Source organism: Ranitomeya imitator, chromosome 1, assembly GCF_032444005.1.
Source record: "Ranitomeya imitator isolate aRanImi1 chromosome 1, aRanImi1.pri, whole genome shotgun sequence".
NCBI lineage: Eukaryota > Metazoa > Chordata > Amphibia > Anura > Dendrobatidae > Ranitomeya > Ranitomeya imitator.
In genome coordinates, this window is record NC_091282.1 from 13,715,525 (window position 1) to 13,740,560 (window position 25,036).

General features: G+C 47.3%; 2 protein-coding genes and 1 long non-coding RNA gene across 3 annotated transcripts; 1 reads left to right on the top strand and 2 right to left on the bottom strand.

Annotated features, from left to right (window-relative positions):
- Positions 1–368: 368 nt before the first annotated feature.
- On the top strand, positions 369–2,293 carry LOC138657457 (uncharacterized). The gene is made up of 2 exons (XM_069745252.1): positions 369–1,055; positions 1,249–2,293. Exons 1-2 carry the CDS (start codon positions 700–702, stop codon positions 2,129–2,131), a joined length of 1,239 nt encoding a protein of 412 aa, XP_069601353.1. The 5' UTR covers positions 369–699; the 3' UTR covers positions 2,132–2,293.
- A 100-nt stretch (positions 2,294–2,393) lies between these two features.
- Positions 2,394–3,900, bottom strand: LOC138657458 (uncharacterized). Its single transcript, XM_069745253.1, has 3 exons — positions 3,745–3,900; positions 3,492–3,651; positions 2,394–3,386 (listed from the first exon to the last, which is right to left on the bottom strand). Exons 1-3 carry the CDS (start codon positions 3,857–3,859, stop codon positions 2,471–2,473), a joined length of 1,191 nt encoding a protein of 396 aa, XP_069601354.1. The 5' UTR covers positions 3,860–3,900; the 3' UTR covers positions 2,394–2,470.
- Positions 3,901–4,154: 254 nt separating this feature from the next.
- Positions 4,155–5,371, bottom strand: LOC138657479 (uncharacterized). Its single transcript, XR_011317052.1, has 4 exons — positions 5,149–5,371; positions 4,955–5,077; positions 4,427–4,883; positions 4,155–4,343 (listed from the first exon to the last, which is right to left on the bottom strand). It is a non-coding gene; the product is annotated as an uncharacterized lncRNA (long non-coding RNA).
- Between the last annotated feature and the right edge of the window lie 19,665 nt (positions 5,372–25,036).

A 25,036-nucleotide genomic window follows, 5' to 3' on the forward strand; every position in this document is an offset into this window, starting at 1 on the left:
AGTAAGTGGACATGCTGGCTGGGGCATAGAATGCAGAGTAAGTGGACATGCTGGCTGGGGCATAGAATGCAGAGTAAGTGGACATGCTGGCTGGGGCATAGAATGCAGAGTAAGTGGACATGCTGGCTGGGGCATAGAATGCAGAGTAAGTGGACATGTGAGCTGGGGCATAGAATGCAGAGTAAGTGGACATGTGAGCTGGGGCATAGAATGCAGAGTAAGTGGACATGTGAGCTGGGGCATAGAATGCAGAGTAAGTGGACATGCTGGCTGGGGCATAGAATGCAGAGTAAGTGGACATGTGAGCTGGGGCATAGAATGCAGAGTAAGTGGACATGTGAGCTGGGGCATAGAATGCAGAGTAAGGCTACTTTCACACTAGCGTTAACTGCAATCCGTCCCAAAAACGTCTTTTTCCCGAAAAAACGGATGCGTCAAAAAACTGCAAAACGTATGCAACGAATACAGCATTTCGACGGATCCGTCGCAAAACCGTCGCAAATCCGATAAACGGTTCCGTTGAAATGCTGGATGCGTTGCATACGTTGCATACGTTTTTTCCATCCGTTGCATACGTTTTTACGACGGATCCGTTTTTAAAATGGGAGGCACCAAAATTTGATTGGCTACTGGAAACTAGGGAAATCTATATACTGACTGTATTTACAGCACATCTTTGAGGGTTTTAGTTTAGTGGCAATGATGGATGGTGTAATTGGGAGGATTTCGAGTTTGGTTACTGAAGTTATATTTGAGACGAATCGCCTGGATATCATAGTGCGGGAGAAGGAGGCGGCAGCAGAAAGACGGATGATGCAACAGAGAAGGCGACGATTCTGGATACATCCAATCAATGAGCTGCGGATGACCAGGGGTGTCCAGTCCACTCTCTATCTGGAGTTGCGGTGCAACCCCCAAAAATTCTTTAGTTATGTACGGATGAGGATGGAACATTTCGATTATTTGGTTGGAAAAATAGAGGATGTCATCCAAAGGCAGGACACAAGGATGAGGCTTGCCATCACACCGGCGGAGCGGCTCATGGTGACACTGCGGTAAGCATTTTTTCTTTATGTCATTGCTCATATTGAATGTGAGTACATGCTGCAGAGAATACTGCGCTGACACATTGCGCCGCATTTACTGTAGCATGTAATTTGTTGGTTTATTTGAGGCCATTCCACTTGTTTTTCTTGGTTGATGGTCTGTGCAATTTTTTTTTACATTTTTTTTTATTTTTCCCTGCAGCTTCCTAGCTACGGGTGAGTCTTTGACTTCACTCCATTTCCAATTCCGGCTGGGGATTTCCACTATTGGCGGAATTGTGAAGGACACATGTCGTGTGATTTGGGACACTTTACAGCCGGAGTATATCCCACAACCAACAATGGAAATCTGGATGAGAAGTTCCGAACAATTTGAGCGAATGTGTAATTTTCCAAATTGTGTTGGTGCTGTGGACGGCAAACACATTAGGATTGCAAAACCGGCAGGAACAGGATCAGAGTACTATAACTATAAAAAATACTTCTCAATTGTACTCATGGCTATTGCTGACGCCAACTGCCGATTCCTTGCTGTGGATATAGGAGCGTATGGCCGGTCCAACGACTCCCAAGTGTTTAAAAACTCTCCGATGGGTCGCTGCCTGTATGGAGATACATACAATTTCCCGCCAGCAAGACCGCTCCCAGGAACCAGTGAACCAGCCTTGCCCTATGTGTGTGTAGGTGATGAAGCCTTTCAACTGTCGCCGCACCTACTGAAACCATACAGCAGCCGTGAATTACACCGCACCAAGCGGGTATTTAATTACCGTCTTACCAGAGCAAGAAGAGTGGTAGAGTGCTCTTTCGGTATTTTGACAGCAAAGTGGAGAGTTCTGCTGACGGCAATAAAACTGGATACAAAAACTGTAGACGATGTTGTCAAGGCATGTGTGGTGCTCCATAATTTTGTTATTTCAAAGGAGCCCGTTACCTTGGATGACGAACAATTGGAGACATCCTTGTGGGATTACCGAAGTGCCTCTGTTCGCTCCACCGGTTCTGTTACTAGGATGAGGGAACAGTTTGCTGAATATTTTTTGTCACCTGTTGGGCGGATTCCATGGCAAGACATAATTGTGTGACTTTTTTTTAATTTTTTTTCTTTTTTTTTTCCAAAATTTTTTGGTAGCAACTGCCACAAAAAAAAAAAAAAAAAAAAGAGTGTGTGTGGTTTGCTTGCTAATATAATATAAAACCATTTTGTTAAACCTTGAAAACGTCTGGTGTTTCTTTTCACTTAACCTTTCATATTTACCTTAATTAATGAACACACACACACACAGTAGATTGTAAACCAGAATTATGTTTATTTCAAAAAATATATTTTTTGTGGGTAATTTTCCCACACAATTTTTTTTTGGTAATTTAAAGAACCTTTTTTTTTTTGGCAAAAAAAAACTATGTACAAGTACATTCCAGGTTCACAGGTCCTGGTATTGTTGGGTGGAGTAACTATGGGAGGAGGGGCTGGAAGGTTGGACCACGTCGGTAGGTGGGATTGGGGAAACCCTACCTGTTGCGTCTGTAGTGGAAGGGGGGGGGAAAACAGGAGGCTGACCAGAGGGGTGTTGTGTTGGGGTAGGTGGAAAACTTACTGGGGAAGTAAAGCTGGGCAAAGATGAAGAAAACACGGGTGAATACATTTGGGTTGTGGGCCGGGTTGGGTATTGGTAGTGATGTTGATATTGAGAGTGATGTGGATATTGGGACTGGCGGTGATATTGTGGGGCATGGTGTTGAAATTGGGACTGGGATGTGTGGGGAGGTGTGGGGGTAGATTGGGGTTCGTTAATTACCTTCAGCAGAGCGTTATGGCAGCTATTCATTACCCGCATCTGCTGATCAAAAGAAAGCTTTTCCATGCTCCTGAGCATGGACTGAAAAAAAAGATTGGCTGGAGCTTGACTTACATCTAAATGCAGTCTATCCAAGCGACTGCTGATTTCATGGTGGTTTTCACTCATGCGTGATTGCATCATGCTGAAACCAGCAGTCACTTGTTCTCCCAAAATTTTAAATGAATTTTGGAAGCCTGCATTTAGATGCAAGAACTCAGGAGCATAGCTCCTTTCCTGACCCCTCTGACGCTGCCGCCATGAACCTACCGGTGGTGTAGAGGTGGCAGGGTCAGAGGGGTGGGGTAAAGGGAACGCTATCTGTTGACCATCAGATGCGAATAAGGAAGGCTGCACTCCACTGGTAGAGGCGGATGAAGTGGAGGGGACAGAGGGGTGAGAGGTGTGGGGCCTACCGACGTGGTCCCCGGTGGCGGACTCAGGAGGGATCGCTTCAGAGGGTGCAGAGGTAGATGCAGGCGCACGGTGGCTGGAGTAGGTGCTGTGAAAGAAAAAAAAATAAGTTAATATATTGATATGAAAAAGGCCGGACTGAAACAAAAGTTTTGTGATTAGACAGGTTCTTACTGTGATGTTGAATACTTACACTCTACTCAGCATGGTTTCCCTCAGGAAGGAGAGGTTCTGGCCATATCTGTACCTCCTCTTCTTCCTTGCTGCTGAGCCACTCGGGGCCTGCATCTCCTCGTTAAACTCCCTCTTAAAGCGATCCCTCAATGACCGCCACCGCTTCCTAACCTTGGTACCTGTGAAGACAGGAATGAAGAAAAAAAAAAAAATATTCGTAAATGCAAGACATTACATTCAGCTCAAAACATCACTGAAAAGTGAATACTTACATAGTTTGCTCTGCTGCTGTGGAAGAAGGTCCTCCCACCTCGCAAAGATGTTCCGGCATACTTCCAACCAGAGCCGACGGGTGACACTGGTATCAGCATGCCTGCGGTCAGCCATGTTCCACAGTGGCTCCCGTTCACGAACCTCCTTGATGAGGGCTTCAATATCGATATCTGAATCGTATTCGGGAGCACACTGTGAAGCCTGTTAGAACAAAAAAAAAAGAAAGAATTAAAAATTAGTAGACTGAAAGCAAAAAATTAACAATTGAAGCCCCACAAAAAACCGACTCACTGATGGCCGACCGCGGCGTCGAGTCCGCCGACTCTGGGAGCGCCTGGGAGAACCTTCATGCTGTGCTGGACGTTCAGCAGCAGCAGCAGCAGCAGCAGCAGGAGACTGAAATAAAGGATAAAAAAATTAGCTTTAATGTATGTATATGTTTTCTGTGTTACGTTATATATGAAATTCTGTTTTGTGTACGGTGCAGTGTGATGTGTGAAGCAAGTGTTTCACCACTACTTACACTTGGTTCCTCCTCCACTTCGATGTCTCCACCCGTCTCGGTCCCTTCCGACAGCTCCTCATCGGATTCTGATTCCTGTTTAAACATAATAAATGCATGTAGTGACTCAAAATGATGTAAATTTAAAAAAAAAAACCAAAAAAATTTTTTTTACTTACCGATACCTGCTGTTGCTGTGGAGGAGGGCTGCCGGAAGAGGACATTGTGTGGCTGTGGTCCAGGTGGCTGTGGTCCTGGTAGGTCTGTAAGTTAAAAGACACTTGCAATCTGCTCTACACATTGAAGTAGCAGATTTGGAGTCTTCAAAACTTACTTTTCAGATTTTCTGGATGTGGTCCAGGTGGCTGTGGTCCAGGTGGCTGTGGTCCAGGTGGCTGTGGTCCAGGTGGCTGTGGTCCTGGTAGGTCTGTAAGTTAAAAGACACTTGCAATCTGCTCTACACATTGAAGTAGCAGATTTGGAGTCTTCAAAACTTACTTTTCAGATTTTCTGGATGTGGTCCAGGTGGCTGTGGTCCAGGTGGCTGTGGTCCAGGTGGCTGTGGTCCAGGTGGCTGTGGTCAAGGTGGCTGTGGTCCAGGTGGCTGTGGTCCAGGTGGCTGTGGTCCTGGTAGGTCTGTAAGTTAAAAGACACTTGCAATCTGCTCTACACATTGAAGTAGCAGATTTGGAGTCTTCAAAACTTACTTTTCAGATTTTCTGGATGTGGGCCAGGTGGCTGTGGTCCAGGTGGCTGTGGTCCAGGTGGCTGTGGTCCAGGTGGCTGTGGTCCAGGTGGCTGTGGTCCAGGTGGCTGTGGTCCTGGTAGGTCTGTAAGTTAAAAGACACTTGCAATCTGCTCTACACATTGAAGTAGCAGATTTGGGGTCTTCAAAACTTACTTTTCAGATTTTCTGGATGTGGGCCAGGTGGCTGTGGTCCAGGTGGCTTATGCCGGTCAGTGTGGTCCCTACTCTATCTGCAATATAATAAGTATAATGGATTGAAAGTTAGACCAAAGCAGAAATAGGTAATGTTTACCACTAAACACCATGTTAAAATGAGAAAAATATGTGAACACCCAAACCCAAAAACTGGTGCACGTTATACCATTCTTTTCCATGTCCCAAAAACAAAAAAAGGTAAACTGTGAGACACCTTTAAAAATATTTTTATGTTTTAAAAAAAAAAACAATTACCTCCCCGAAATAAAATTTCAAAGGATAACCTTTATTAAAAAATGACCACTCAAACAACTCTGTATTGCATGTGTAACCATTGGTACATACACCTGATTTAAATTTACCTTTAAGAAATTATACTACGGACAATTTTTTAAGAAACATTTTATTAATATATAATTTATTTCTTTTTTTTCTCTGATCGCCCATGACGGCACCACGGAGAGAGGGGATCCGCCCACCAAGGACAGGAAACCTACGGATAAAAAGGCGGTACCACTCTCCTGCATCAGTTGGTTTCCTGTCCTTGATGGGAGACCTACGGACAGTGGGCCCAACTACATTCCAGGGATCTCCAATGGCAGCTACTGTCCGAGCAAATCCGCCTAGGAGAGCATTTAGACGGGCGGTTAACATTGTCTCCTCGCACCAATCTCTCTCTAACTTGGTGGACATTGCAGGAAAATCTTTCCCAGGGAGTTCCATGGGTAATCCCGATATCAAAGGTCCTAACAACGGACGCAAGCCCCTCAGGGTGGGGGGCTCATCTGGGCGACCTTGTAGCTCAGGGCATTTGGTCCCCGTCCCTTGCAAACAATTCCTCCAATATGAAGGAACTCCTGGCAGTAAAATTTGCCCTTCAGGAATTCCTGGGGGTCCTTCAATCTCACCATGTGAGGGTGATGTCAGACAATCAGGTGGTAGTATCGTATATAAACCATCAGGGGGGTACCCGTTCCAAAAGTCTAATGGAAGTGGCCAACTCGATCCTTCAGATAGCCGAAAACAACCTTCTATCCCTGACAAGTCTACACATAAAAGGGATAGACAATTACAAGGCAGACTTCCTCAGTCGTTCCAGCCTAAAACAGGGAGAATGGGAACTAAATCCAGGCATATTTACCCAGATCACTCAGAAATGGGGGGTTCCCAAAATAGATCTCTTCGCGAGCCATTTAAACAAAAAAGTAGCCGCCTTTTGCTCTCTATCTCCCATGGGGAACCCAGTAGCCCTGGATGCTTTCCTGATTTCTTGGGGTCACCATCTGGTCTATGCCTTTCCTCCTCTCATTTTGATTCCAGCAGTGCTGAGGAAGATTCGGTAGGACGGGGCGTTGGTCATATTAATTGCCCCGTTCTGGCCGAAGAGACCTTGGTTCTCATGGATGAGAAAGATGTCAATATCCGACCCTTGGGTATTGCCAGACCTACAGGATCTGTTGTCACAGGGCCCAATCTATCATCCGCGGGTCAAGAACTTACACTTGACAGCCTGGCTCTTGAGAGGAAAATATTAGAAAGCAGAGGGTTCTCTTCAGGGTTAATTTCAACTCTGTTGAAAAGTAGGAAGCCGGTTACAACAAAACAGTACGGCAAAATATGGAAAAAGTTCCTGTCCGTTTCAGGCGCTAAAATAGGGAAAGAAATTCCTATTAATGCCATTTTAGAGTTCTTGCAAAACGGGTTGGAAATGGGGTTAGCCACCAGTACCCTAAAAGTCCATGTGGCAGCATTAGGTGCTCTATTTAATTTTGACTTGGCTTCAAATAGGTGGGTCTCTAGATTCATTAGGGCGGCAGGAAGATCTAGGCCTCTGCCAGTAAAAGTGGTTCCTCAGTGGGACTTAAATTTGGTCCTTAAAGCCCTGACTAGTCCTCCATTTGAACCATTACATGAATCTACAATAAAAACGCTATCCCTCAAGACAGCTCTTTTAGTCGCCCTTACTTCTGCCCGTAGGGTCAGCGACTTGCAGGCCCTTTCAGCCAGGCCTCCTCACACACAATTTCTAGAGGATAGGGTTGTTTTAAAAACAGACCCAGCATATCTCCCGAAAGTGGCTTCAAAATTTCACAGGTCTCAAGAGATATCTCTTCCCTCCTTCTGTCCCAATCCTAAAAATAAGGAGGAACAAAATCTACATACACTAGATGTAAGGAGATGTCTCTTACATTACCTAGAAGTCACTAGAGAGAGTAGGGAGGATTCCTCTCTGTTTGTGTGTTTCCAGGGTCCCCGGAAGGGGAAAAAAGCATCTAAAGCCACCATAGCAAGATGGATCACGGACGCCATCAGCCTAGCATACTCAGCAAGTGGGATGCCCGTTCCCGGGGAGGTTAAAGCTCACTCAACAAGGGCAGTAGCAACTTCCTGGGCGGAGAAGGCCGGAGCTTCCATAGACCAGATATGTAGAGCTGCTACCTGGTCCTCACCATCCACATTCTATAGGCACTATAGATTGGACCTAATCTCCTCTTCAGACCTTACTTTTGGTAAAAGGGTTCTGGAGGCAGTGGTCCCTCCCTGAATGTACTATCTATGTAATTCTCTCCGTGGTGCCGTCATGGGCGATCAGAGAAAAATATAGTTCTTACCGATAACGGTATTTCTCTGAGCCCATGACGGCACCCGTACATTCCCTCCCTTCACTTATGGGTGCACACATGGAATAGTGCCATAGTCTATTATAATTTAAAGTCACGCGGTATCTTGTTATGCTAAACAGTTAAAATTTTTACAAATGTCTTAGTAGTCTCCCATCATTATCTATGTAAACAACTGATGCAGGAGAGTGGTACCGCCTTTTTATCCGTAGGTTTCCTGTCCTTGGTGGGCGGATCCCCTCTCTCCGTGGTGCCGTCATGGGCTCAGAGAAATACCGTTATCGGTAAGAACTATATTTTTTTTTTTTTAAATCACAATGGAGCAGAAATGCTCTTTATTTTAAAATACAAGTACATCGAATGGGAATGGTTAAGTAAATTTAAAAAAAAAAAATATAACCTCAAGCTGCAGACCATTAGACTTTGCAATAATACATCCATTTTAATAAACAAAAAAAAAAAAAAGGTGCACAAAACACTATACTAAAGGTACTGTCACACTAGACGATATCGCTAGCGATCTGTGACGTTGCAGCGTCCTCACTAGCGATATCGTCCAGTGTGACAGGCAGCAGCGATCAGGCCCCTGCTGTGATGTCGCTGGTCGGGGAATAAAGTCCAGAACTTTATTTGGTCGCTGGACTCCCCGCAGACATCGCTGAATCGGCGTGTGTGACACCGATTCAGCGATGTCTTTGCTGGTAACCAGGGTAAACATCGGGTAACTAAGCGCAGGGCCGCGCTTAGTAACCCGATGTTTACCCTGGTTACCAGCGTAAAAAAACAAACAGTACATACTTACATTCAGCTGTCTGTCCCCTGCCGTCTGGTTCCTGCACTGACTGCTGGCCGGAAAGTGAAAGCACAGCACAGCGGTGAGTCACACAGCGATGACTCACCGCTGTGGCTGTGCTCTGCTTTCACTTTACGGCCAGCATTCAGTGCAGTAACCAGACGGCAGGGGACAGACAGCTGAATGTAAGTATGTACTGTTTGTTTTTTTACGCTGGTAACCAGGGTAAACATCGGGTTACTAAGCGCGGCCCTGCGCTTAGTTACCCGATGTTTACCCTGGTTTACCGGGGACCTCTGGATCGTTGGTCGCTGGAGAGCGGTCTTTGTGACAGCTCTCCAGCGACCAAACAGCGACGCTGCAGCGATCCGGATCGTTGTCGGTATCGCTGCAGCGTCGCTAAGTGTGACGGTACCTTAAAGGTACCGTCACACTGAACGATATCGCTAGCAAACCGTGACGTTGCAGCGTCCTGGTTAGCGATATCGTTCAGTTTGACACACAGCGGCGATCAGAATCCTGCTGTGATGTCATTGGTCGCTGCAGAAAGTCCAGAACTTTATTTCGTTGCTGGACTTTATGTAGACATCGCTGAATCGCCGTGTGTGACGCCAATTAAGCGATTTGTTCACTGGTAACTAGGGTAAACATCAGGTTACTAAGCGCGGCTCTGCACTTATTAACCCGATGTTTACCCTGGTTAACAGTGTAAAAGTAAGAAAAAACACAAACACTTCATACTTATGTTCCGCTGTCTGTCCCTCGGCGTTCTGCTTCTCTGCCCTGTATAAGCACAGCGGCCGGAAAGCAGAGTGGTGACGTCACCGCTCTGCTCTGCTTTACGGCTGGCTGGCGCTCACAATGCAGAGAAGCACAGCACGGGGACAGACAGCGGATATTTTTTTTTTTTACCTTTTTTTTTTTTTTACTTTTACACTGGTAACCATGGTAAACATCGGGTTACTAAGCGCGGCTATGCACTTAGTAACCCCATGTTTACCCTGGTTACTGGCATCGTTGGTTGCTGGAGAGCTGTCTGTGTAACAGCTCTCCAGCGACCAAACAGCGACGCTGCAGTGATCCGGATTATTGTCGGTATTGCTGCAGCGTCACTCAGTGTGACGGTACCTTAATTAGTAAATACATCAAAAATCAATATTAACCAATATGGCATTGACAAATGCACATGCAACCAACAAGACGCACACAAACATACCTGCAAGCCGAGTCATAACGCAAGCATAACACATGAACAGTCGCAATATTGACGAAGGCATAATAAGGTGCAGGCACGTGAACACATACATACAAAAGCACACAGCAGTACAAAAATAAACACACACACCCACACACACACACACACACACGGCCATCAGTCCTCCGGCTGGAGCTTGATATCTTCACAGTGGCAGGCCTCACGGTGGATCTGGACTGTAGCATGGCAATGACTGTTGCAGGATGACGGCAGGCCTCAGGTTGGATTCAGGTTTTATAAGCTCTTGCTATAGTCAGTACGTCATACACAAATGCGCACACACACACACACACAAATGGCAATATACTCACACTGTTGTAGTGTGTCTGGTCCTTGCTGCCAGGCTGGGCTCTTGGTGTCCGGCTGGGCTCTTGGTGTCCAGGCTGGGCTCTTGGGGTCCGGCTGGGCTCTTGGTGTCCGGCAGGGCTCTTGGGGTCCAGGCTGGGCTCTTGGGGTCCGGCTGGGCTCTTGGTGTCCAGGCTGGGCTCTTGGTGTCCGGCAGGGCTCTTGGGGTCCAGGCTGGGCTCTTGGTGTCCGGCTGGGCTCTTGGTGTCCGGCAGGGCTCTTGGGGTCCAGGCTGGGCTCTTGGGGTCCGGCTGGGCTCTTGGTGTCCAGGCTGGGCTCTTGGTGTCCGGCAGGGCTCTTGGGGTCCAGGCTGGGCTCTTGGGGTCCGGCTGGGCTCTTGGTGTCCGGCAGGGCTCTTGGGGTCCAGGCTGGGCTCTTGGGGTCCGGCTGGGCTCTTGGTGTCCAGGCTGGGCTCTTGGTGTCCGGCTGGCTGGAGGCTTCTTCTTCTCTCTGAGTCTTGCTGGCATATGTGGGGGTTGAAGGCCCAGACCAGGTTTATATAGATTTGGGGATGTCTGGCCATTTAGATAAAAACACCTGTTTCTGAGCATGCTCAGTAGAAAAAAACGTATTGCAGCGCTGCATTGCGTCGTACGACGTGTCTCGACGCATCCGTCGCTCATAGACTTTCATTCTAGCAAAAGACGCATGCCGACGAATGCGCCGAGACACGTTTTATTGGCGGAGACAAAAAACGTTACAATCTTCTTTTTTCCAGACGACGTGTCGCCTCTTTTCGACGCATCCGTCGAAAGACGTATACCGACTAATGCAAATCCGTCGCAATACGTCGCCAATACAAGTCTATGGGGAAAAAACGTATGCAGCAAAATATTTTGCTGCATACGTTTTTTCTGCAAAACGACGCATTTTAACGTATTGCAGTTAACGCTAGTGTGAAAGTAGCCTAAGTGGACATGTGAGCTGGGGCATAGAATGCAGAGTAAGTGGACATGCTGGCTGGGGCATAGAATGCAGAGTAAGTGGACATGTGAGCTGGGGCATAGAATGCAGAGTAAGTGGACATGCTGGCTGGGGCATAGAATGCAGAGTAAGTGGACATGTGAGCTGGGGCATAGAATGCAGAGTAAGTGGACATGCTGGCTGGGGCATAGAATGCAGAGTAAGTGGACATGCTGGCTGGGGCATAGAATGCAGAGTAAGTGGACATGCTGGCTGGGGCATAGAATGCAGAGTAAGTGGACATGTGAGCTGGGGCATAGAATGCAGAGTAAGTGGACATGCTGGCTGGGGCATAGAATGCAGAGTAAGTGGACATGCTGGCTGGGGCATAGAATGCAGAGTAAGTGGACATGTGAGCTGGGGCATAGAATGCAGAGTAAGTGGACATGCTGGCTGGGGCATAGAATGCAGAGTAAGTGGACATGCTGGCTGGGGCATAGAATGCAGAGTAAGTGGACATGCTAGCTGGGGCATAGAATGCAGAGTAAGTGGACATGCTGGCTGGGGCACAGAATGCAGAGTAAGTGGACATGCTGGCTGGGGCATATCTTAAGGTAGCGTCACACTCAGCAACTTTGCAACGAGAACGACAACAATCTGTGACGTTGCAGCGTCCTGGATAGCGATCTCGTTGTGTTTGACACGCAGCAGCGATCTGGATCCCGCTGTGCCATCGCTGGTCGGAGCTAGAAGTCCAGAACTTTATTTGGTCGCTAGATCGGCGCGTATCGTCATGTTTGACATCAAAAACAACTACGCCAGCAATGTTTTACATGGAGCGAGAACAATAAGCGAGTCGCCGTTACGTCACTGGATCGCTCCTGCATCGTTCTGTTTGACGTCTCTACAGTGACGCTCCAGTGATCGGCTCGTTGTCTATATCGCTGCAGCGTCGCTATGTGTGACTGTACCTTACTGAAGTCAAGCTGCAACACCAGGCTCTCCCATCATCACTTTGGTAAGAATTACGAATAACGGTTTTGAGCTCCGTTTTTTTTATTGGAATAAGTTCATATTAGTACAACAACGTTATCTTCCAAGTTTCATTAAGATCATTTTAGGGATTCAGTCTTTATGCGCCATTTTCTGCCATACCTATGCCTAGTGTGTTATCACGGTTGGAAACGGAAAAACGGTTTTGAGCTCCGTTTTTTTTAATTGGAATTAGTTCATATTAGTACAATGACGTTATCTTCCAAGTTTCATTAACATCTTTTTAGGGATTCAGTCGTTATGCGCCATTTTCTGCCATACCTATTCCTAGTGTGTTATCATGGTTGGAAACGGAAAAAACGGTTTTGAGCTCCGTTTTTTTAATTGGAATATGTTCATATTAGTACAACAACGTTATCTTCCAAGTTTCATTAGGATCTTTTTAGGGATTCAGTCTTTATGCGCCATATTCTGCCATACCTATGTCCATGGTAGTTTTTTTTCTAAAGTTGAATGTTTTTAATCTATTTTTTCTTTACACTTCACTCTATTTAAAAATAAATTAGCGGAGGTTAAACTTTAATTGCGTTTTCAACAAGGCAAACCCGTACATTGCTATAGAGTAACTTTACATTTGAAATAAACACTGAATCCCTAAGTATATCTTTATCGAAAATTTTTGCCTTAGGCCGACCTCACAACTGCGAGTTTTACGAACGTATGAGCGGTTCATAAAATACGGATTGCATACGGTACAATGCTTCTCTATGCCCCTGCTCCTATCAGCCGTGTTTTACTGATCCGTATTATACGGTCTTCTACGGCCATAGAAAATTGCAGCATGCTGCGTTTGTCACCGTATTGCGCAAAAAAATCCACTAATGAAAGTCTATGGGGGCCAGAAAAATACGGATTACACACGGACCAACAGTGTGACTTGCGAGAAATACGCAGCGGTGTTAGAGAGAAAAGCCGTCAATTCAGTGCGGTGTACAGTAAAATCACACTGACAGGTTAGATTAGAGTAGGTGGAATAAATGTCTACACATATATATATATATATATATATTTCTATGTAGATATACTAGATGGTGGCCCGATTCTAACGCATCGGGTATTCTAGAATATGCATGTCCACGTAGTATATTGCCCAGCCACGTAGTATATTGCCCGTCCACGTAGTATATTGCCCGTCCACGTAGTATATTGCCCGTCCACGTAGTATATTGCCCAGCCACGTAGTATATTGCCCAGCCACGTAGTATATTGCCCAGCCACGTAGTATATTGCCCAGCCACGTAGTATATTGCCCAGCCACGTAGTATATTGCCCAGCCACGTAGTATATTGCCCAGCCACGTAGTATATTGCCCAGCCACGTAGTATATTGCCCAGCCACGTAGTATATTGCCCAGCCACGTAGTATATTGCCCAGCCACGTAGTATATTGCCCAGCCACGTAGTATATTGCCCAGCCACGTAGTATATTGCCCAGCCACGTAGTATATTGGCCAGCCCACGTACTATATTGCCCAGCCCACGTAGTATATTGCCTGTGACCACAACGTCATCACAGGTCCTGCGCTGATACCAACCCTGGGACCGGAAGCTGCCGTGGACTACAAGGGGCCCTCAGAAAGGTGAGTATATTTTTATTTTTTTAAATGTGACAAACCTGGCTGGGCAATATAGTACGTGGCTGGGCAATATACTACGTGGGCTGGGCAATATAGTACGTGGCTGGGCAATATAGTACGTGGTTGGGCAATGTAGTACGTGGCTGGGCAATGTAGTACGTGGCTGGGCAATATAGTACGTGGTTGGGCAATGTAGTACGTGGCTGGGCAATATAGTACGTGGCTGGGCAATGTAGTACGTGACTGGGCAATATACTACGTGACTGGGCAATATACTACATGGCTGGGCAATATACTACGTGACTGGTCAATATACTACGTGGCTGGGCAATATACTACGTGGACATGCATATTCTAGAATACCCGATGTGTTAGAATCGGGCCACCATCTAGTGTGTGTGTGTGTGTATATGTATATATACATATACACACACACATACTATGTGTAGACATTTATTTTAGCTATTCTATTCTAACCTGTCAGTGTGATTTTACTGTACACCGCACTGAATTGCCGGCTTTTCTCTCTAACACCGCTGCGTATTTCTCACAAGTCACACTGCTGGTCCGTGTGTAATCCGTATTTTTCTGGCCCCCATAGCGGTCCTGCGCTTAGTAACCCGATGTTTACCCTGGTTACAAGTGAACACATCGCTGGATCGGCGTCACACACGCCGATCCAGCGATGACAGCGGGTGATCAGCGACCAAAAAAAGGTCCTGATCATTCCCCACGACCAACAATCTCCCAGCAGGGGCCTGATCGTTGGTCGCTGTCACACATAACGAGATCGTTAGCGGGATCGTTGCTACGTCACAAAAAGCGTGACGTTGCAACGATATCCTTAACGATATCGTTATGTGTGAAGGTACCTTAAGGCAAACATTTTCGATAAAGATCTACTTAGGGATTCGCTGTTTATTTGAAATGTAAAGTTATTATATAGGAATGTATGAATTAACATTGTTGAAAACAGAATTACATTTTTAAGCTCTGTTTTTCTTGCTGGAAAAAGTTCATATTAATGACAAAATTATTTTCAAAGTTTCATCAAGATCTTCTTAGGGATTCAGTGTTTATTTCAAATGTAAAGTTACCATATAGCAATGTACGGGTTTGCCTTGTTGAAAACGCAATTAAAGTTTAACCTCCGCTAATTTATTTTTAAATAGAGTGAAGTGGAAAGAAAAATAGATTAAAAAAATTCAACTTTAGAAAAAAAACTACCATAGACATAGGTATGGCAGAAAATGGCGCATAACGACTGAATCCCTAAAAAGATCCTAATGAAACTTGGAAGATAATGTTGTTGTACTAATATGAACATATTCCAATAAAAAAAACGGAGCTCAAAACCGTTTTTTCCGTTTCCAACCGTGATAACACACTAGGCATAGGTATGGCAGAAAATGGCGCATAACGACTGAATCCCTAAAAAGATCCTAATGAAACTTGGAAGATAACGTTGTTGTACTAATATGAACATATTCCAATAAAAAAAACGGAGCTCAAAACCGTTTTTCCGTTTCCAACCATGATAACACTGTAGGCATAGGTATGGCAGAAAATGGCGCATAACGACTGAATCCCTAAAAAGATGTTAATGAAACTTGGAAGATAATGTTGTTGTACTAATATGAACATATTCCAATAAAAAAAACGGAGCTCAAAACCGTTATTCCGTTTCCAAAAAATTTGACCCCTACATTCATGTATTGCAACTTTATGTCAAATAAATACATATGTAAATAAATTGGTTACTCTGCTTCAAATGGAGTGAAGTGGAAAGGAAAACTAAATTAAGAAAATGAAACGGTAAAAAAAAATCTAAAATAGGCAGAGGTGATTACGACTAAAATATCTACCATAGGTATAGGTAAATATGTCACATAGGGTTTTAGTATGCACCGAATTTTGGTGACCTGCTGCTGGCTATTGTTGGATTTTGGGGGGGACTGCTGCTAGCTGTTGTGGTGGACCCCTGTGGTAGGCGACCTGCTTGTGTGTGGTTGGGTGACCTGCTGCAGTCTATTGGGGGACCCCTGACCTGCTTGTGGGGGGTGACCTGCTGCTGGCTATTTGGGGGACCCCTGTGGTGGGATTTGGGGGTGACCTGCTGCTTATGGGGTGACCTGTTTGGGGTGGGAGACCTGCTGCTGGCTATTGGGGGGACCCCTGTGGTGAGATTTGGGGGTGGCCTGCTTGCGGGGGACCCCTTTTAGTGGGGGTGACCTGCTTATGGTTGGGTTTGGGGAGGCGACCTGCTTGTGGCTGGACCCCTTTTAGTGGGGGTGACCTGTTTGTGGAGGGGTGACCTGCTGATGGCTATTGATGGGCCCCTGTGGTGGGGTTTGGGGGTGACCTGCTTGCTATTGTGGGGGACCCCTGTGGTGGGATTTTGGGGGGGCACCTGATGCTGGCTATTGTGGGGGACCCCTGTGGTGCGATTTGGGGGGGGCACCTGATGCTGGCTATTGTGGGGGACCCCTTTGGTGGGATTTTGAGGGGCACCTGATGCTGGCTATTGTGGGGGACCCCTTTGGTGGGATTTTGAGGGGCACCTGATGCTGGCTAATGTGGGGGACCCCTGTGGTGCGATTTGGGGGGGCACCTGATGTTGGCTATTGTGGGGGACCCCTGTGGTGGGGTTTCAGGACGTCATGCTTGTGGTTGGGTTTGGGGGGGCGTGACCTGCTGTCTATTGGGGGGGGACCCCTGTGGTGGGATTTGAGGGCTATCTGCTTGTGGGATGTGGGGGGCGACCTGCTTCTGGGGGGGAGACCTGCTGCAGGCTATTGGGGGACCCCTCTGGTGGGATGTGGGGGGGGCAACCTGCTTCTGGTGGGATGTGGTGGGTGACCTGCTTCTGGTGGGATGTGGGGGGCGACCTGCTTCTGGTGGGATGTGGGGGGCGACCTGCTTTTGGTGGGATGTGGGGGCGACCTGCTTTTGTGGTGGGACGTGGGGGGGGCGACCTGCTTTTGTGGTGGGACGTGGGGGGGGCCACCTGCTTTTGTGGTGGGACGTGGGGGGGGCCACCTGCTTTTGTGGTGGGACGTGGGGGGGGCCACCTGCTTTTGTGGTGGGACGTGGGGGGGGCCACCTGCTTTTGTGGTGGGACGTGGGGGGGGCCACCTGCTTTTGTGGTGGGACGTGGGGGGGGCCACCTGCTTTTGTGGTGGGACGTGGGGGGGGCCACCTGCTTTTGTGGGGGGGGGGGGCACCTGCTTTTGTGGTGGGACGTGGGGGGGCCACCTGCTTTTGTGGTGGGACGTGGGGGGGGGCCACCTGCTTTTGTGGTGGGACGTGGGGGGGGGCCACCTGCTTTTGTGGTGGGACGTGGGGGGGCCACCTGCTTTTGTGGTGGGACGTGGGGGGGGCCACCTGCTTTTGTGGTGGGACGTGGGGGGGGCCACCTGCTTTTGTGGTGGGACGTGGGGGGGGCCACCTGCTTTTGTGGTGGGACGTGGGGGGGGGGCCACCTGCTTTTGTGGTGGGACGTGGGGGGGGGGGCCACCTGCTTTTGTGGTGGGACGTGGGGGGGGGCCCACCTGCTTTTGTGGTGGGACGTGGGGGGGGCCACCTGCTTGTGGGGAGGCGGCCTGCTGCTTACGAAGGGATCCCTTTTATTGGGGGGTGACCTGCTGCTTACTGGGGGATCCCCTTTATTGGGAGGCGACCTGCTTATGGGTTGGGTTTGGGGGGGCCCTGATGAGGGTTTAGGCTGGGTGGAGTGGATGTCCGATGAGGGTTTAGGCTGGGTGGGGGTGGACGGTTGATGGGGGTTTGTGAGGGTTGGACGTCTGGTGGGGGGTTGGACGTCCGGTGGGGGTTTATTCTTGGGTGGGAGTAATGCTTGGAGGAGGGGTGGACGTCCGATGGGAGTTTATTCTTGGGTGGCGTGGTGTACGATGGGAGTAATGCTTGGAGGAGGGGTGGACGTCCGATGGGGGTTTTTGCTGGGGGGGGTTAAGCTGGGGTGGCATCCGATTGGGAGGTCTGATGGGATTTATGATTGGGGCAGGGGGCGTCATATGGGGATTTACGCTTGGGGGAGGGAATGTCTGGTGGGCTTTGGGTTTATCCTGTGGGGTCTGCTGATTAATGTGAGGTGCAGGTTTCTGACTGGGGGAGCGAGGTTATGCTGTGTGGCCTTCTGGTTGATGTGGTGGGGCTAATGCTTCATTGGGGTACACTAAAAAACATGGGTGTATGCTGCTTATGCTATGCAAAAAAAATGTAGGTATTTCCTGTAGAGGAGGGTACACCACCAACTGGCACGAAGCTAATCCGTTTTAGCTTAATGTCAGTAGGAGGCAGACATGGGTCTGGACCGCCCAGCCCAGTTTTTCCCGTCTCCCATGACAGCACACATGAGAGAGGGGATCCGCCCAGTCAGGACAGGAAACCTACTGAAATAAAAGGGCGGTACCTCTCCCTCGCTTCAGTTGGTTTTCCAGAGCATGAGAGGCCCTCTTGGTTTCACACTCTTGATGTAAGAAGGTCTATGTTACAGTACATATCCTTGACCAGTCAGTGGAGGAAGGATCAGTCTCTATTTGTAGCTTTCCAGGGTAGCAGGAAAGGTCATGGGGTATCTAAAGGTACTATTGCCAGGTGGATTAGGGAGGCCATTAGCTTATCCTATACTGCATGTGGCGTTCCGATCCCTGAAGGCATCAAGGCTCACTCCACCAGGGCCGTGGCTACTTCCTGGGCAGAAAAAGCAGAGGTATCGCTTGATCAGATATGTAAGGCCGCTACCTGGTCCTCACCATCTACCTTTTTTAAACACTACCGACTGAACTTATCTTCCTCTACTGACCTGACCTTTGGTAGAAGGGTGCTGCAAGCGGTGGTCCCTCCCTAAGGTGTTCCTTTCTCCAAAAATCTCTTATGTGGGCTGTCATGGGAGACGGGAAAACACCAAGGTTACTTACTGGTAGCCGTTTTTTCCGGAGCCCATGACAGCACCTGTATATTCCCTCCCTTCTTTTTCACCCTTTGGTGCGCACTTTTAGTTGGGTGTTTTTGTTATTATAATGTGGTGGTGGATTACCACGTGTACTAACCAAGGAGGCCTCTCATGCTCTGGAAAACCAACTGAAGCGAGGGAGAGGTACCGCCCTTTTATTTCAGTAGGTTTCCTGTCCTGACTGGGCGGATCCCCTCTCTCATGTGTGCTGTCATGGGCTCCGGAAAAACCGGCTACCAGTAAGTAACCTTGGTGTTTCTGCCTTAGGTTTTGGGGGGTTTTATATTAACGATTTTCCTTTTTTTTTTTTTTTTTTTTTTTTTTCAGATATGGAATTTGTCACTCTAATCTCCCACCTAGAATTGTCACTACCGTATTATCTGTGGTCTACAAGGCAAGGCCCTAACACATCAAGAGTGTTTGTGGTTCCCTAGAGGACCATTCATGCCACGAATCCCCCTACCCTCTCGCCCCTCTGCGTCCAGGTTATTCCATGCCCATCTTCATCATCGGTCTGCGAAAAAGCATTTGTGATCTTAAGGACAGGTATATCCTACCAGGCAGTGAGGGGGCTACTTTAAAAAAAAAAAACAGGACAAATATGTTCTAGTTTTCCCCTGAGCAATGTGGACGTCTCCTGGGGAAGCCTTCATATTCATGCAGCCTCCACGTTTTCCAGAGGCTCCTGTGACCCTGCTCTTACAAATATCCAGGCTTCGGTCTAGGCCTTCTCTGGTAGCCGGTCCACACCGCCAGCGCCCTGAACAATCATGCATGCCAACTTTCTAGTGCGTCCTACTCTGCGCCTATCAATTTAAGGCCGGTTTCACACGTCAGTGGCTCCGGTACGTGAGGTGACAGTTTCCTCACGTACCGGAGACACTGACACACGTACACACATAGAAATCCATGCATCTTTTCGATGTCATTGATTTTTTGCGGACCGTGTGTCCGTGTGCCAAACACTGAGACATGTCAGTGTTCCTGGGAGCGCACGGATCTTACAGACCCATTAAAGTCAATGGGTCTGTGTAAACACGTACCGCACACGGATGCTGTCCGTGTGCGTTCTTCCTGTCATAGGGTTAAAATTGTAAAAATTGTTGCAATACACGGACACACGTACAGCACACACCCTAAAAACGTACTCACGGACATCACACGGATGGCCTACGTGAACACTCTGGTACCGGAATTATCTGGACGTGTGAGACTGGCCTAAGGCTGGTTTCACACCAGCGTTCGGCAGCCTTCTTCCTCTGTTGAGCCCCGCCCACTGCTGCACCTCTTCCTTCAGCTCCGCCTACGTCTGCATGCATCCCCCCTGTGCGCCCCCCCGCTGTGATTAAAATACTCACCTAGCTTCCGGATCCCTCGTCGGCGCTGCTTCCTCTCCTGTCCGCATCGTCTCCTGTATGCGGTCACGTGGGGCCGCCGATTACAATCATGAATATGCGGCTCCACCTCCCAAAGGGGTGGAGCCGCATATTCAGTACTGTAAATGAGCGGCCCCACGTGACCGCATACAGGAGACGATGCGGCCAGGAGAGGAAGCAGCGCCGACGAGGGATCCGGAAGCTAGGTGAGTATTTTAATCACAGCGCCCCCCGCTGCCCCCCGGCGCACAGGGGGTGGGAGGGGGGGGACCTGGATCTGCATTTTACACACTAATATTCATATCTTCCCTGCAGCAAACGCTGCTGCAGGGAAGATATGAATGGGGATTCAGCACGATGCCGGGAACAGCGCTAAACTTTAGTGCTGTCTCCGGCACAGTGCGTGTGGTACCCAGTGGGCACACGGGCGGCACACGTGTGCCACACTGATGTACACACGGACACGGATAACTCCAGTACCGTTTTTGTACGGTACTGGAATTATCTGGACGTGTGAAACTGGCCTAAGAGTACTTCGCTTCTGCAACAGAGGACTAAAGTCTGCCTCCCGAGAGATCTGCTGTTCAATTTTGGTTGTTTTGGAAATGTTCTGTCCAAAAAAACGACGGGACAACTCTCCGACCCGCCAGGAAAAGACGAGACCTTCCTTTAGGCCAGCCCCCTCCTGGCATCCATGAACCCACCAGCACTGGTCTGCTAGGCCTGGTGGCCCCAAACTTTGACCCCTTTACCCCCAAGGGTGGTTTGCACGTCAATGACCAGGCCAATTTTTACAATTCTGACCACTGTCCCTTTATGAGGTTATAACTCTGGAACGCTTCAACGGATCCTGGTGATTCTGACATTGTTTTCTCGTGACATATTGTACTTCATGATAGTGGTAAAATTTCTTTGATAGTACCTGCGTTTATTTGTGAAAAAAATGGAAATTTGGCGAAAATTTTGACAATTTCGCAATTTTCAAACTTTGAATTTTTATGCAATTAAATCACAGAGATATGTCACACAAAATACTTAATAAGTAACATTTCCCACATGTCTACTTTACATCAGCATAATTTTGGAACCAAATTTTTTTTTTTGTTAGGGAGTTATAAGGGTTAAAAGTTGACCAGCAATTTCTCATTTTTACAACACCATTTTTTTTTTAGGGACCACATCTCATTTGAAGTCATTTTGAGGGGTCTATATGATAGAAAATACCCAAGTGTGACACTATTATAAAAACTGCACCCCTCAAGGTGCTCAAAACCACATTCAAGAAGTTTATTAACCCTTCAGGTGTTTAATAGGAATTTTTGGAATGTTTAAATAAAAATGAACATTTAACTTTTTTACACAAAAAATTTACTTCAGCTCCAATTTGTTTTATTTTACCAAGGGTAACAGGAGAAAATGGACCCCAAAAGTTGTTGTCCAATTTGTCCTGAGTACGCTGATACCCCATATGTGGCAGTAAACCACTGTTTGGGCGCATGGGAGAGCTCGGAAGGGAAGGAGCGCCGTTTGACTTTTCAATGCAAAATTGACAGGAATTGAGATGGGACGCCATGTTGCGTTTGGAGAGCCACTGATGTGCCTAAACATTGAAACCCCCCACAAGTGACACCATTTTGGAAAGTAGACCCCCTAAGGAACTTATCTGGATGTGTGGTGAGCACTTTGACCCACCAAGGGCTTCACAGAAGTTTATAATGCAGAGCCATAAAAATAAAACAATATTTTTTTCCCACAAAAATTATTTTTTAGCCCCCAGTTTTGTATTTTCTCTAGGGTAACAGGAGAAATTGGACCCCAAAAGTTGTCCAATTTGTCCTGAGTACGCTGATACCCCATATGTGGGGGGGGGGGAACCACCGTTTGGGCGCATGGGAGGGCTCGGAAGGGAAGGAGCGCCATTTGGAATGCAGACTTAGATGGAATGGTGTGCAGGCGTCACATTGCGTTTGCAGAGCCCCTAATGTACCTAAACAGTAGAAACCCCCCACAAGTGACACCATTTTGGAAAGTAGACCCCCTAAGGAACTCATCTTGATGTGTTGTGAGAGCTTTGAACCCCCAAGTATTTCACTACAGTTTATAACGAAGAGCCGTGCAAATAAAAAATATTTTTTTTTCCACAAAAATTATTTTTTAGCCCCCAGTTTTGTATTTTTCCAAGGGTAACAGGAAAAATTGGACCACAAAAGTTGTCCTATTTGTGCTGAGTACGCTGATACCCCATATGTGAGGGTAAACCCCTGTTTGGGCACACGGGAGAGCTCGGAAGGGAAGGAGCACTGTTTTACTTTTTCAACGCAGAATTGGCTGGAATTGAGATCGGACGCCATGTCGTGTTTGGAGAGCCCCTGATGTGCCTAAACAGTGGAAACCCCCCAATTATAACTGAAACCCTAATCCAAACACACCCCTAACCCTAATCCCAACAGTAACCCTAACCACACACCTAACCCAGACACACCCCTAACCCTAATCCCAACACTATTCCCATCTGTAAATGTAATCTAAACCCTAACTTTAGGCCCAACCCTAGCCCTAATGGGAAAATGGAAATAAATACATTTTTTTTATTTTTCCCTAACTAAGGGGGTGATGAAGGGGGGTTTGATTTACTTTTATAGCGGGTTTTTTAGCAGATTTTTATGATTGGCAGCCGTCACACACTGAAAGACGCTTTTTATTGCAAAAAATATTTTTTGCGTTACCACATTTTGAGAGCTATAATTTTTCCATATTTTGGTCCACAGAGTCATGTGAGGTCTTGTTTTTTGCGGGACGAGTTGACGTTTTTATTGAAAACATTTTTGGGCACGTGACATTTTTTGATCGCTTTTTATTCCAATTTTTGTGAGGAAGAATGACCAAAAACCAGCTATTCATGAATTTCTTTTGGGGAAGGTGTTTATACTGTTCCGCGTTTGGTAAAATTGATAAATCAGTTTTATTCTTCGGGTCAGTACGATTACAGCGACACCTCATTTATATCATTTTTTTTATGTTTTGGCGCTTTTATACGATAAAAACTATTTTACAGAAAAAATAATTATTTTTGCATCGCTTTATTCTCAGGACTATAACTTTTTTATTTTTTTGCTGATGTTGCTGTATAGCGGCTCATTTTTTGCGGGACAAGATGACGCTTTCAGCGGTACCATGGTTATTTATATGTGTCCTTTTGATCGCGTGTTATTCCACTTTTTGTTTGGCGGTATGATAATAAAGCGTTGTTTTTTGCCTCGTTTTTTTTTTTTTTTTTTTCTTACGGTGTTTACTGAAGGGGTTAACTAGTGGGACAGTTTTATAGGTCGGGCCGTTACGGACGCGGCGATACTAAATATGTGTTCTTTTATTGGGTTTTTTTTTTTTTATTTAGATGAAGAAATGTATTTATGGGAATAATATTTTTTTTTTTTTGTCATTATTTTGGAATATTTTTTTATTTTTTTTTTTACACATTTGGAAATTTTTTTTTTTACTTTTTTAGTTTGTCCCAGGGGGGGACATCACAGATCAGTGATCTGACAGTGTGCACAGCACTCTGTCAGATCACTGATCTGACATGCAGCGCTGCAGGCTTCACAGTGCCTGCTCTGAGCAGGCTCTGTGAAGCCACCTCCCTCCCTGCAGGACTCGGATCCGCGGCCATCTTGGATCCGGGGCTCGAGCAGGGAGGGAGGGAGGTAAGACCCTCGCAGCAACGCGATCACATCGCGTTGCTGCGGGGGGCTCAGGGAAGCCCGCAGGGAGCCCCCTCCCTGCGCGGTGCTTCCCTGCACCACCGGCACATCGCGATCATCTTTGATCGCGGTGTGCCAGGGGTTAATGTGCCGGGGGCGGTCCGTGACCACTCCTGGCACATAGTGCCGGATGTCAGCTGCGATAAGCAGCTGACACCCGGCCGCGCTCCCCCCGTGAGCGTGGCCGATCGGCTATGACGTACTATCCCGTCCAGGGTCAGATAAGCCCAGGGCACCTCGACGGGATAGTACGTCTAAGGTCACAGAGGGGTTAAACAAAAAAAAAAACCTTGATCTTTCATCCCTTCTCTCCTGCTTTCAGCCGAGCAGGACAGAAGGGATGAATGGCAGCTTCAGCACCACACACAGGGGACAGCATTTAGTGTAGCGCTGTTCCATGTGGTCCTCAGGTGGCACACGGACAGCATCCGTGTGCGGTACGTGTTTACTCGGACCCATTGACTTTAATGGGTCCGTGTGATCCGTGCGCTCCCACGAACACTGACATGTCTCCGTGTTTTGCAAAAGGACACATGGTCTGTGAAAACACGCTGACATGTGCAGAGACATATTTATTTTAATGTGTCTACGTGAGTCAGTGTCTCCGGTACATGAGGAAACTGTCACCACACGTACCGGAGCCACTGACGTGTGAAACCGGCCTTAGGCTGGTTTCACACCAGCAGAAAAAACACAAGCTCCAGAGCAGAAAACATATCCCAGATCAATTATTCCCCTCAAATAACATAATAGGAGTGCTAATTTTAGCTCAGGACACTCTTAAAGGGAAGGTACCGCGTTTGTAGGTCATTAATAAATCACTGTAATGTAGCATAACATGCTGCTATAAGCAAGTTTGAAATGCATGTGAAACAGATTTCATGTGTTATGAGTTTAAAGAATGCACTGGGGGCTGACATCTTGGTTTTGCAGCAGTAGCAGGGCACTATCAGTGTCAGATTATGGCACCCCATGGACATGGGGTCAGTGCCAGTCTATTATATCCTATCTGTAACATTGCAGCAGCATTAGCAGTGAGCTGGGCACGCCTCTGTGGGCTGCACTACTCACTGCTGTAGGTGTGACTAGCTGCCATTTTATTCTAGTCCTGTGCTCTCTATCGCAGGACAGAAGCCCTCACTGCTCCTCTGTACTCCAGGCAGTCACACATCCTCTGCTCCTCACACACTG

What these genes read in the sequence shown, in the direction of transcription:
- LOC138657458 (XM_069745253.1), bottom strand. Translation starts at nt 3,859, where the DNA reads ATGGCTGACCGCAGGCATGCTGATACCAGTGTCACCCGTCGGCTCTGG. An exon ending in ACAGCAGCAGAGCAAACTAT is followed by an intron (nt 3,652 to 3,744) that starts GTAAGTATTCAC and finishes CTGTCTTCACAG; the next exon opens with GTACCAAGGTTAGGAAGCGG. An exon ending in GAAACCATGCTGAGTAGAGT is followed by an intron (nt 3,387 to 3,491) that starts GTAAGTATTCAA and finishes TTTCTTTCACAG; the next exon opens with CACCTACTCCAGCCACCGTG.
- LOC138657457 (XM_069745252.1), top strand. Translation starts at nt 700, where the DNA reads ATGATGGATGGTGTAATTGGGAGGATTTCGAGTTTGGTTACTGAAGTT. An exon ending in CGGCTCATGGTGACACTGCG is followed by an intron (nt 1,056 to 1,248) that starts GTAAGCATTTTT and finishes TTTTCCCTGCAG; the next exon opens with CTTCCTAGCTACGGGTGAGT.